The sequence below is a fragment of the Salmo salar genome, chromosome 15 (assembly GCF_965601325.2).
Source record: "Salmo salar chromosome 15, fSalSal1, whole genome shotgun sequence".
Classification (NCBI taxonomy): domain Eukaryota; kingdom Metazoa; phylum Chordata; class Actinopteri; order Salmoniformes; family Salmonidae; genus Salmo; species Salmo salar.
Window position 1 is genome coordinate 42369913 of NC_138305.1, and position 14171 is coordinate 42384083.

The following is a 14171-nucleotide window of genomic DNA, read 5'->3' on the forward strand; positions in this document are numbered from 1 at the left end:
ACAATGACATTTTTGCCAAACAAGCTCTAGTTTGGTGGACTCTGGTACATTCTAATGCTAGAGAGTTGCTGGTAGGAAATATCACTGATTTAAATTTGTTCACACTTTCATCAGCTGTTGTACAATATGATATAAAACACAGACAAAACTTAATTTTGATTGGACTGAGCCTTTAAAGAATCCTGTGAGAGTCTTCAGTCTTCCATGTTCTTCAAATTTCCTTTTAAGAGGCATTTTCTCAGCTATCTGCAATACAGGTATGATTGATGAATGAAGCAGGTGTTAAACATGGGCTTTTTTTTTACAAAAAAAGCAACAGTTGATTACTCCATTGTCTACACTTTGATTAAATCAGTAGACCTATAGGAATCCATTTGAAAATACTATATCATTAGCTTTTAAAACAATTCAATCTGTTTTCTTTTATCTTATTTTGGACAAGAGTGAGGCTCTATCTCCACTAGTCAACCCGTTCCTTCAGTGAGGGGGATTCACCATCTTCGTCGAATGTTATATCATTTATCTGCTGACATTCACTGAAAAGCCTACCATTGTGCAAGTAAGGAAGCCAAATGAACAACTCTCTTAATGATGCAATTCAGTAGGCTACTGACAAATCACTCACTTTAACATCACTGTCTGGCAAGTCTTGATGGACTTCATATCGAAAATACAAACGAAATCTTTAGTTTACTTGTCCCGATGCGATACCATGGACATATAACTACATTGTATGATTTATGAATGGCAAGGATATATGAGATACTTTATTCAGTCAGATCGACACCTTTTCTAAACTAGTCAAGCTTTTATACCTAAAGGGTTCCTATAATTCGAAATCAAATAGCTAAATAATCCTTGGTATGACCATCTTAAAACAATGCCCGTGTAATATAATTTAGCAATGCAAATCATTCTCTATTCTATATTTTGCTTGTAACAATTGCATTCATTTTTATGTCGTTTTTTGAGAAGATTAGAAACTAGGACGCTGCCCCTTTAAGACAGACGTTCCCAAAGAGATATCGACATGGCTACAGTAGACTGGCCAAGATGAATTCTAGGTGTCTTTTTGTAGCTTTCTTTGTGCAGACTATAAACCATAGCCAGCATATTGCTAGTATGTTCACTATTGAACGTTTACATTTGCAAATCACTTTACCTAAAATAAATGAGCTCAGCGAGTAGATTGATGGGCGCTTCTTTTTGCTCTGGACAGCTCGCGTGTGCTGTGTGACGGCATCAGCTCATGTAATGCTCGAGATGAGTGCTCGAGAAGTATTGCTCAAATACAAATAGCATGAAATGTGCACGTTTAGTCTTCACTGGTTTTCAATGGTAGACTGCAACAGAGCAGGTAAATCTTGAACTGGAATGCAAAAATGCGGTGAAAAGTATGAGATCCACAGGCCCGACTGACACGTTTTTACTGGCCCCTTAATGTCAGACCCTGCATGCGAAAGAAAATAAATGAATGTGCTAGACACAATAGGTGGATTTCAACCCGTCATTACCAGATTATATAGGGACATGCACATTCATTCTCTCTCCCTCAGCGCAAATACATTTGACTGCAACCAGTTCACACAACACACCACACCCAGGCACCAAGAGACGGGACAGACAGCAGACTGTCAAACCAGCAGTGTTTCCCTGTCATCGCTCACTTTGTGACTGACAGGCGACTGTCCTATCAATAGATGCTAGAAGATGCATATCATTCATTCTAGCGGAAGAGGGCTCAGCAGATTCTTTTCTGACTGGCAAATTGAAAAGTAGCCTAGTTAATTTAAGTGGAAAACATACCCAGCTGAAGATTAGTCGTATAGCCGACAGCCGGCGCTAGTGGAAAACACTCGTACAGTAAAGGATAGTACAGTACACAGTAGAGCCCACTAGAGTTGAGTACTCTATAATGTACTCTACTGTACCTTAATATACTGTATTGAACTCTATTGTACTGTACTGAGCTCTACTGTGCTGTATTTTGAGGTCCAAACTTGTGGAACATAGATGTCTATGATTGGTTCAGATTTGGTCCGGACCAACCAAATTTGGTCTTGTTTGAAGGCAGAGCCCATTTTAAAATAATAGCCAGTGTGTAGAATAATACTCAAATATGCAAATGTATATTGCCAAACTTTGCATCTGCACAGTTCTTCCAGTGTTTTTGTAACATTTTCAGTGTAAATTGTTTAAAGTAGTCCTTGTGCATAGAGTTGTATGGTTTGTCAAACTTTAAAATTAATGTTTTTTGTTTGGCAACAGAGTCTCGGCGCCGTTCCTTGACCGTGGAATTGCCCAACACACACAGCAATGAAACAGGAATGCAATAAAATAGAGGGGAATAGCAGGTATAATTACATCAAAAGGATACCTGTACCATTCTGATCCACCGCACTGGTGTTGCCTTCCCTGTGGCTCAGTTGGTAGAGCATGGTGTTTGCAACGCCAGCATGTTGTGTGCAACGCCAGGGTTGTGGGTTCGATTTCCACGGTGGGCCAGTACAAATGTTTTATTTATTTTTTAAATGCATGAAATGAAATGTATGCATTCACTACTGTAAGTCGCTCTGGATAAGAGCGTCTGCTAAATGACTAAAATGTAAATGGTGTGAATCCATCTCCATTGGGACACCATGCTTCATCTGGGGGCTTCTCTGAGACTCTCCTACAGTACCTACCTGGACTGGCCTGGGGGACACTTTCTGTTCTGGGTTTGATGAATTCTTCCACAATTAGATTATGTTTCCTTCAATTAGCCCGCATCTGTTGTTCCGTAACAGCCTTGAATCAGTCTGTGCTTGAATATGTGTCAAGGGAAAAACATGTTCACGCAGGGACTCTCTCACATTACAGCTTGCATAATGTAGCATATACAACACACACACACAGAGCAGTGAAAGTGCCTACTCTTCATGAAGTAAACCGATTGTGTGGCTAGTGTGGCCTGTGTGTGGAGCAGGAGGGAGGCAGCAGAAGCAGTGCCATGCTGGGAATTGATTGAGGAATGGGATGAAGAGCTTACTGCCTTCTAATCTGGTGAAGACTCTGGAAGGCTGTACAACCTGGCTAACTGGGATACATGATGATCCTGACAAGAGGCTGCAGTCTTGTTTACTAGACCCCAGAGTGAAAACAATGACACAGATATTGTTATTGTATGTTGCTGAAGACTTTTGCTCCTGCAGACTGGCTTTAACTGCAGTAAGAGCATAGCTGACTATCAGGAGCTGTTGCTTCTTCTGCTTGTCTCTCTCACTCACTAGCCCAATGTTGCGGCCAAGATAGCTCTCTTTGTGAGTGCTATTCATTCACCTAGTCTTATAGTCTTATTACGGATGATAAGGACATTGATGGAAATGTGGCATTTTGTTTTAAAGGTGTTTATCTACCTGTGCAAGGTGCGCAAACAAAGAATGGATTTAATGAGGAGTGGTGCTAGGCTATGCAAATGCTATTCTCTACAACAATTCAATTCCCAGCAGCTCCTAACATCATACACTGTGTAGTTGGGACTCCTTGTAGTTGTGGGCCACATATGGCATGGCTCCCTGTGGTTGTGGGCCACATACGGCATGGCTCCCTGTGGTTGTGGGCCACATACGGCATGGCTCCCTGTGGTTGTGGGCCACATACGGCATGGCTCCCTGTGGTTGTGGGCCACATACGGCATGGCTCCCTGTGGTTGTGGGCCACATACGGCATGGCTCCCTGTGGTTGTGGGCCACATATGGCATGGCTCCCTGTGAAGTTGTCAGGGGCTGGTGGGAATATTATGAATTAGTGATGCTGAGCGTAGTTGGTCCTGTTAGGCTCCTTGTGGGAATAGGCGATTCGTGCCGGGCAGAGAGGATAAGGTACTGAATGTGCATGAGATGCTTGCGATGAGGAAAATAGATTTTAGGACGTGCTGCAGAAGTGCAGATCCATCATGAGACAGCGGTGAGACTTTTCTCCCTTTAAAGTTTCACTAACCTGATCCTCCAGAGAAAATAGCCAGGCACAGTCATGGTGCCGATGATTTAGATTTCTATGCTTGGCTGCATTTACATAATGATGGCAGTGATTTCATCATATGCACTTTTAATGATCAAAGAATAGGCTACATGTCCAGTGCTCTCAAGCAAGCAGTTCTTTGTGCCGTACTCCCATTAGCTATATCGCCTATCAGCAGCACTCTCTGGACTGACTATATTGGCTTCCATGTTGTATTCAAGTAGTTATAGAAACAAAGGTCTACATTTGTCACCTCCAATAGTTCATATTAGCTTCAGTCAGGCAAAAAGCTCTGCTAAGAGGATCTTCTCCAACTCGCCTGTCCTACAGCTGCTTGTCCTGAGCCCTGTGTTCTGTTCTGTCTATCTGGCTCTCGTCTCCTCCAGAAACATCCAAGGCACAGAGCTCCTACACTATAGAAATAGAATGAATAGAGTGGCTGTAGATTATTTTCAAAACGTCTAAATTAATAGAATGACAGTAAAGCAGTTATGCTATGTGTTCGCTGAATAGTTATCTGAAATTCACTACAATTGTGTTTGATTTTTCACTTTGATGGCAAACTTTCTGTGCTGCTACCATTCACTCCCAGTTATTCCAAATGCGGAAGCTGGTCACTTGTTGAATAGTGGCGCAAAGAGTTATGGGGTATTAGAATCCTCCTGTATATTTTTAACCTGAACTCATGCCAGGAAGTAAAAGCAGGAAGTGTACCCATCAATATATGCTCTGATTTGTTGCTTGAACTCAACTGACATTACAAAAAATACATTTCATTTCATGAGCCACATCATTTGAATCAATGTTCTACATTACCATGGCAATCCAGCATACCCCGAGTCGATATTCACGTAATACTAAGAAATTCCCCTCGACCACGCCCAGAAATTGGTGATAAAACTCTTTCCTATTGACCTCCATTTTAAAAACTAGCTAGCACTCGCTTACTCACATGGCTGCTAGCACCATCATGAAAAGGGGCATGAGGGGAAGCCCTGCAATGTTACGTTTTTCTAAGTAGTGAGAACACTCAGGAGCAGGCAATGTTGAAAAGTAATGTTTAGACGTTGTACTTTTTTAAATGTAGTTTTGTAATTTACTAAAGCAAGCAGACAACAAGAAAATTGTGTTTGAAAAAGGCCAAGTATTTGCTGTGAGCCAATGGGGTAACCACAGGTTGTTTTCCCCACAGGCCTTGGCCGCGACGTTCTATCTAATACCGACTGGGACTATCAGTTGATAGAACATTCCAGAATACAATGGAAATTATTGCATCACAATACCAGGCAGCCATTGCGTGTGTACCCGTGAGTTTACCAGTCAAATTGCCAGAGTTAGAGCTTCCAAGCCTGTTCTATTTGTTCGTTCTCCACATCATAGTTCTGCTTTCCTTCACACACTGCTCTGAGAGTCCTCAATATGGGATGAGTGGGGGGGGGGGTCTGACAGCAGGGAATAAGGGAAATGGAAATTTGGCAAACAGATGATTATTTCCCAGGTTCCCCAAACTAGCTGAATGTTTCAGGCTGGTCAGCAGAGCAAATAGGCAGGGAAACGATGAGAGGAACATGGAGGACAGGCTGCTAGGGGATGGAAACGACATGAAGGCAGGACTAGTTTTTAATGATTAGGCCTAGCCCTTTGATTCCTTTGCCTTTTGAATAGCCATTTATGACTCATGTGATTCACAGACTTTGTGGTTCTGTTGGGAGTTTCACTCTGCCCCATCCCTGTTTTGTCCTCACATGACCCCCTTGACTCTCCAACCAACCCTACAGTATGTAGGCCTATAGAAAATAAAGCACTCCCTTAGGGCTGTTTATGAATCAATAGACATCTGCCCTTGATCTGCTCTGCCCCCCTCCCTACAGTCTTAGAAGGACAACACACTGAGGGAGGTTAATCCTCTTAACACACAGAAAAGCACACTATTCCCAGCTCCACTTTCAGGTCCCTTCTGACTGACTCTCCTGCGTAGATCTAGCCTGGCTCAGCAGGTCAAAGAGTTGTCTCTGCTGCGTAAACACCCTCTGATCTGTGAGACCAAACACTGCCATCCAGGAGTCTCTCTGTCTCCTATCTCCTCAGAGCCCTGTCTTTGAGCACAGGTGTGTGTTACCTGACGACAAAGTTACAAAGCTCTGCAATAGGGGTGGGCATTTTGAAATGATTTCACTATTCAAATAATGTCCTGACTTTTTTAGGGATATCCGGTTAGTCGAAATTGAAAAGAATCTAACGAATTGCTCTCGACTCTCTTGACCAATCAGATTGACGCAAATGCCGAGGGCAGCACAACAGCGGGCAGGCTGCTTTTCTCCGGTGGTTTTTGGCTAACGGCAACAGTGAAGCAGAATTTTGATTTAAGTTACAAAACCTTTTTCTGGTCCGAGTTTGGCATTGATCTGTATCAGGTCCTCTTGATATGTGCCTGTAATAGCTATTTGAAGGGGGGGAAATGGCGTACTGTTTGTTGGCAGGGCTGACTGGAGGGCTAAATGTTCAGCAGTAGTGCAACACACCTTTCATGTAACTATGTCACAAGGATCATTGAATTGAATTAGACAAATGCTTTTTCATTGATAAAATAGGTCCAAAGAAAAAATACACTCACACACGTTTTTGAATACTAACGTCCATTTGGATATTGAAATATTTTACTAACCGTGCCCATCCCCTACTCTGCACCCCCAGGGCACCTGTAGATGCCATATCGGAGAGCCCTAGTGATATCCCAGCATGATCTCTGCTGCACTGAGTTTGTGATTGTTTCTCACGGCAGAAGATACATGTTCTCCCTCAACTCCAACCCCCCCCCAAGCACCCGCTGTCACTGCGGTAATCACATCTGGGCTGTCACCTCATTCCAGTGTTGCCGTGACGTCTTTGGACTAGACAATGCCGGCGGTAAACAATGGGAGAGCTTCTGCCACTGATCCGCCCGCCAACAGAGTCAGACAGCATGCAGAGAGCACGAGAGAGCCACGAATGACGAGATTACATTTTGACTCAAACGCTTGCATTAAACCCTGACTGGAAAAGCAATTACAGCCTTGTAAATCAGGGAGGCTGGCGCTCCTTCTGAGCAGCAGCAGAACTCTCTCTTGACTGTGCTGGTTCCTGTGCCTCCAGTCAGACCACGCTGCGGGAAGACGAGGCTTTGTGCAGGAGGCTGAATATAGAGCTGTCTGGGTGGAGACAGGTAACCCACAGTGAACAAAACCTTTCCCATTAGGGAATAGTCCACCAGAACAGCCTGCTGCTTTCTATTGCAAACAAATCTTAGCACAACTGAATGAGAATCAATACAGCCCTGTGTTCAATGCCTCCCATCTCTCCACAGCTTCTAATTCAGTGGTTCTGACAAATGGCTCTGGCTCCCAGTCGCCTAGCTACACCAACCAACTGAACCGCTGGCTTGTAGCTGGCGTCCCCTCAGCAGGACCACTGTTGTCTAAGAGTAAGGTGTGAGCGCCGAGAGGCTACGAGGGAGTGGAGCCCAGAGGTTTGGGGTAAATTAAACCCCGGACTCATTGAGCCAAGATCTCTCTCTCTTCCTCTCTATGTGGGAGTCGATAAACTAATCTAATTTCCGAAGGAGACTACTGGCTGGTATGGGGAGTCCACGCTGTGCTGTAAATGACTTCCTACCAGTGTTCTCTACAGGCGGGCCCTCAAACAGAGGGATGAGAAGGTATTCTGGGGCTCTTTGTTTAGGCCCAGGCTTAGTGGAGCTGAGTACATTTTATCAAGGGGGAAAGGGGTGAGAGGTGCCTTTCCATAAACAACACTATGAGCCCCTATGCAGTGGACTTTCCATGATGGACTGAGCCAAACACAGACTCACACTTAAGCTAAACTATTGTGACTGTGAAGGGTAGGTCCTCCTAATCCATGTCTTCTATCTGGCATGAACAATTTACTTTTAACACTCAATTATCATCTCATCATTAGAAATGCCGGAGGTAACCGAGAGAGAACGCAGTGGTTGCTATGGTGTTCACATTGCAGGAAGAGCAGACATCATTAATAAACACTTTTGCCGTTGTGTTTGGTGTTCTTGTTTTTCATCGCTTGATTAAGTATTGCAGAAAGAAGTGTCGATCTCACGAAACTCTCCAGAAAATACTGATCTGTAAACCAATGAGTAATATCTCATGGCCCACTGCTCCGCTTAAGAGGGACTGTATTGTTTCTGTCCCTTGATTCTCTAAAGATTTGTCTCATAGGATGTGGGGATAACAGGGATATAGTGGCAACCCTCATCCACTTAGATGGTTTTGCTAGTGATTTTCAATAGACAGCGTGGAGTTGATCCCATCTCCCTATGTGGATCTGAGCGGCTGAGATTCCTGGAGAAAACACTATTTTAATCTCTGTCTGGTCTCATCTTTTGCTCGAGGGGGATTTCAGCTTCAATCTGTCTCTCTGTATCAACTGGAGAGAATGGCAGCATATTTCTCTCTTTTCTCCCTTACAGCCTAATCCTCCCAACAACAAACACTAGAGGACACACTGGTAGTCGCTACCCTGCAGAGGAGAACTGAGATATGACTGTGCTGAGAGAGAATTAGGCACTAGCACTGTGTTGGGATGCATTGTTAGTGCAGCCAGAAAGCCCATTCCCTTCCAATTTATCACTTCAATAGACCTAATTATTTCTGGCCTGTTATTTTCCCATATGCTATGCTAACTTCATAAAACTTAGTTGGACTGTGCTATAGCCAAATGCAGTAGTGTTGCGATTTAAAATGGTAAGCATAATCTCAGACACTCAACAAAGTCAACTTTTATAGATTACAGTTTTAAGTGAGTAATATACCTTTTTCATTCAGATTTGAAAACTTTGAAAAGCTGTCCTTGTTTTTAACAGCTTATCTGACTCCATCTGGGTTGAGTCACCAGGGAGAGGGAAGAAAAGGATTTATCCTCTAATCTCCATTTAGGGTTTCTCGGCTATGATTTCATTGATTTTAAGGAGGATTCGGTTTCTGTTATAGTGCCTGGGACCAAAATAGAAACTGTCAGAAATCACTGATTTGAAGAACAACCTTGTGACGCATAAAGCTTGGCATCATTATTCTTTTTGGAAATGTCAGAATTATTGTCAGATGCGCTGTCTCTCGGGTTATGTTTCACAAACCAGGGTCACTGAAGACATCAAACTGAGACGTCTTATACATTTTTCCTGTTTAATGTCAAGGTCTATTAAATGATTGACAGACTTCCCTGTACAGTTAATATCTGTAGGCTAATCAACATGTTGTCCAACATAAAATAGCCTTAATCTCACAAATTGGCCTACACTCTATTTAACAAAACTGTCAAGTACTTTGCTGAAAACCTGCCCATAATGACCAAAACACCCATAGGAAGTGAATCACCCTTCACAGATCTGCTTAGACCTAAACCTATTTCTCTCCCTTGTCCCCCCTCCCCTTCCTCTCCCTCTGCCCACAGATGATGACATTTGCCTGGGACAGTTACAAGCGCTACGCCTGGGGATCTAATGAGCTGAGGCCTGTTTCCAAGCAAGGCCACTCCAGCAATCTGTTTGGTGAGTATATGTCCCCAGGTCCCCTTCAGTCCCCCAGAAGGCTGATTCATGTCCGCCCCCACTGCCATTGACCTTGCCCCACAGATTAGGACCAAATTGGCAATCAGTCAAAGCTATCAATCAATAATCCTGTGGTGCCAGCCAGGCCGGGGAGAGGAGAGGGTACCTGGAGCATCGCTGAGTCTGTCTTTGCCAGTAGGGCTGGGAGGCACCGATAAATAGATGCTTTGTATTGTCTTCTCAAATTGTAGTCTTGTTTTGTTAGTGGACGGTATCGCTGCTGCTGTAGACTTCAATTGAAGATGTATCGTTGATGGAAGAATTTCTCTATACTTTTTCTGGCTGGTACAGAGGATTTCATCCTAAACACTTTGAGTAATAAACCCTTTGCTTTTACACAAGAGAAACTTTTAGTAAACACCCCCCTCTGTACTGGAGAAAGCTCTTAATACTCCCTAGGCTTTGATATTTTAGCTAGAAGTATCTCTTGACTGATAGATCCAGATAGATGCACATTGTTCAGTAGTCTCTCTGTAGTCTGAGATTTGGTGTAGACAAGGGATGTGTGTGTGTGTGTGTGTGTGTGTGTGTGTGTGTGTGTGTGTGTGTGTGTGTGTGTGTGTGTGTGTGTGTTAATAAGTGTTGTTGCTTCCGATCTCTTTCCCATGTGGGACATACTAGACTGTATCCCTCTGCATGACTCCTGGGGAAATGGAATGATTGCAGTGTTCTTGTTTCTACACACACACAAATAAACAACCCCCTCCTGTGTGGTTGGCATTACACTGCTTGGCTTGGACTACATAACGACCCCCCCCAATATTGGGTTTTGTTAAGATGCTGTACTTGCTAAATGGAAGTAGAACAATGACAGGTATTTTTCCAAACTACTCAGCACAGCTGGTTCCTCTTACAGGTATTACAAGCCCTTTGTTATAGCCATCACTATCGTTGACTTTCATTTGTGGAGTTAAATGAATACTCCATGTTCAAATGACCTCACTTCCATTTTCAGATTAAGGCTAAATTATGCTTATCGTTCCACCACCCTGGTCTGTATGCAGTTGGCTGAGGTGGCCCATTCTGGATGGTATTTAACACAATTTCTGTTTAATTCACAAAGGTTAAACATAGTTAAACTTCGGCTGTAATATTTGACTTGAATTAAACGTGATCCATATCTAGTGTGTACATTATGACAATGTATTTTTCCATAAGAATTCAAAATGGCAATAGGAATGAAACATGTACTTTAAGACCTCCACTATCATTGCACTTTCTCTCCCCTTCCTCTCTTTGTGTGGTCTAATTCAACTTCAACAATGAGGATATTTGGTTGGGCTGTTGATAAAATGTCTTTACGGCTGTAAGTGAGCTCTGGTGTGTGGTAGGCTGTATGTGGGTGAGCTGTGCTGTGACAGTTGGGAGTAGTGTGATGACAGGATTTCAGATGGGCCTGAAAACCAGGCTGTCTCACAGAGGTGCTAAATAAGGTCTGGTGTGGTGGAGAAGGAAAGCTCTGTCTCTCTCTCTATCTGTCTCTGTGTTTGTGATGAACAGCTCTCCTCTTCCCCACCGACAACACCAGTCATTTCAGACCCAGGCTACAATCTCACACAGAGTTTGCATTCTAATTAAAATGTCTCCCTAATACGCCATGAATGTTCTCCTTCCTCACTCATAACTTTCCATTAGGGACAGGAGTGTCATATAACCTTTTGCAAGCGCTCACTTCTGGAAGTATGGTACCTCATTTAAAGGCCTAATACAACTTCCTCCTACTTAATCTTTTACTCTCTTGAAATATCTTTCAAACACTTTCATATTTAACTTAGGGTGATTGAAATTCTATTTCATTATCAGGGATTTAAGATATGCAGATGCCTGTACGAGCGAAAGCTCTCTGAATCCTTAATGGCAGATTACTTTCTCTGTTTTGGAGTATTTTTCAGGCCTTTCTCTTCCGTATAGATGCTAATCTAAAGCAAATATGTTTTACCTGAATGTTAGACATAAACTGTCACGTTATACAGGAATACTGTACATTGCTTGCCCGCAAGATTCTATCATTAGTATATTTTGATGCTAATGTATGATTTACGCACATTCAACATAGCATACCACATGTAATTTAAAATGGAGTATATCAGTAGGATATGTTACACACTGAGATTTGAAGGCGATGAAAAGTCATTGCCATGTCATAATGCTTTTTCTGTACTGTATCATTGTATTTTGGGGCATCAGATCTGTTGCTCTCTGTTTTTCAGAAAAGTAAACTTACTTGCAAGATTTCAGCTGAGAATGCTAATTTGTTTAGAAGGAAGCCTCATTAGCTTACTTCCACAGAATTGGAGTAGACGAAGGCAATTAGGTTGCGTTTTCAACCTCGCTTGCCAAGCCTATTGGTTTTTTCTTGGATATAAAGGAGAAGGCTACAACCCCTTTAAGGTGCCATTGATTGCAGCACCTTGAGCCCCAAAGCTTGACAACAGTACTCTTCTTCAAGCTGTTTATCACTAGGGGGAAAAAAAGGTTCCCAACTATGGTCAAAGGTGACTTGAGAACCAGTGCCTGATGAAACATTCATGGCTTTGCAGCAATATACTCTTTAATAAAAGTTACATCTTTCCTGCCATCACTTCTCTCCTTCCTGCTGCCACTACAAGGCTTCAGGACAGGCAGAGAATTTATGTACCACATTTGATTAACACCCTTAATTTAGCCAGGGAAGCTGGAGTAATATATAATGACACTGGCATTTATTCCTGTCACCCACTCTCATAACGTTACACAGACGCTAGCGAAGGGGCGTCCCATGGTTCACAGCACAACACAGCCCAGCGGTGTTCCTTCTCTCCCCTGTCTGCTGCACTGCAGTCCTCTCGGCATCTGCAGCAGTGTGAGAGATCACACACGACAGTCGTCGACCCTGACAACCACCCAGCGCAAAGGCTATTATATCCAGGGGCCACGGTGAGAGGGAGCCATTTGTGACCCACCACCTTGGATTCGGTCCTATGTAGCAAAATGTGAAAAGGTGTTTTTCATATTTGGATAAAAGTAGAGACTCGCTAGAAAATGGTATATCATACACTACAGTTGAGGAACAATGGAAAGTAATTCAGCTTTGAAAGTTGATAAACTAACCTCACTTTTGAGAAAATGACCAGTGAATGTTGTGGTACATCTACTGGTGAGCTCTTCTTTGTCTACACCCATTCAGTATCATTCACACCTTCTTAAGCCTTACCCTCAAATCAAATATCATTTTTCACAAAAGCCAAATACAGCAGGTGTAGACCTTACAGTGAAGTGCTTACTTACAAGCCCAAACCAACAATACAGTTTAACCTCTCTGGGCTAGGCGGGACGAATTCGTCCCACCTACGTAACAGCCAGTTGAAGCCTGTGGCGCGATTTTCAAAACCTTAAAAATCCTATTACTTCAATTTCTCAAACATATGACTATTTTACAGCTATTTAAAGACAAGACTCTCGTTAATCTAACCACACTGTCCGATTTCAAAAAGGCTTTACAACGAAAGCAAAACATTAGATTATGTCAGCAGAGTACCAAGCCAGAAATAATCAGACACCCATTTTTCAAGCTAGCATATAATGTCACAAAAACCCAGAAGACAGCTAAATGCAGCACTAACCTTTGATGATCTTCATCAGATGACAACCCTAGGACATTATGTTATACAATACATGCATGTTTTGTTCAATCAAGTTCATATTTATATCAAAAACCAGCTTTAGCCAGCCAGTTAACGTTAGCTCGCTTTAACTTGCAATGAAAATTACTTTCTGACAAAATTAGAAATGTATAGGGCCTCCCGAGCGGTGTAGCGGTCTATGACACTGCATCGCAGTGCTTGAGGCATCAGTATGGCCCCGGGTTCATGTTTCCCCCAACACATTGATGCGGCCGGCTTCTGGGTTAAGCAAGCAGTGTGTCAAGAAGCAGTGTGGCTTGGCAGGGTCGTGTTTCAGAGAATGGATGGCGCTCAACCTTCGCCTCTCCCGAGTCCGTAGGGGAGTTGCAGAGATGGGACAAGACTGTAACTACCAATTGGATATCACGAAAAAGGGGTAAAAGTACAAAAAATATATAATATCGGAAAATATAGCTAGGCTCTTACCCATATATATGGATGAACGCTTCTCCCTCTGTCATGGATGCCACGTTTGCTGAGTTTGAAGAGACAGGTGTTTTATACAACAGCCTTCTGTGTTCCCTTTTCAACTCTCCGCATTAGGCAATCATCTCTTTGCTTCCACCGGACATTCCACTGATTTCAGAACTCGGTCAACTTCTTTCATGACAACAACACTGTTGATCGCCGTTTCTTCCCATCTCTGTCATCAGAAGACGCTACAATGTCTGGTTCAATGAAAATGTTTTTACCTAAATCAGGGATTTTTGCATCGTCTGATTCATTTTCTAAGTCGGAGAGAGTCAGCATGGCACGATCGTCCTCCAGAAAGTAGTCCATCACATTTTTCCCACTGATCTTTGTTAATAGTGCCTGTTAACTTCAGGGCAGCAATGTTGAGAACAGTAGCCACACTTTTTCAGTTCTTCATTATATATTTTTACAAAAGCTGA

The 14171-nt window shown here is 42.9% G+C and overlaps 1 protein-coding gene across 1 annotated transcript in view; it reads left to right on the forward strand.

Moving 5' to 3' along the window:
- The window catches only part of LOC106571376 (mannosyl-oligosaccharide 1,2-alpha-mannosidase IA), a 169635-nt gene that overhangs the window by 32251 nt on the left and 123213 nt on the right, over nt 1-14171 (forward strand). The window contains exon 2 of the mRNA XM_014144392.3: nt 9460-9556. Coding sequence (XP_013999867.1) covers nt 9460-9556 — 97 coding nt within the window. The remainder of the gene's footprint in view (nt 1-9459; nt 9557-14171) is intronic.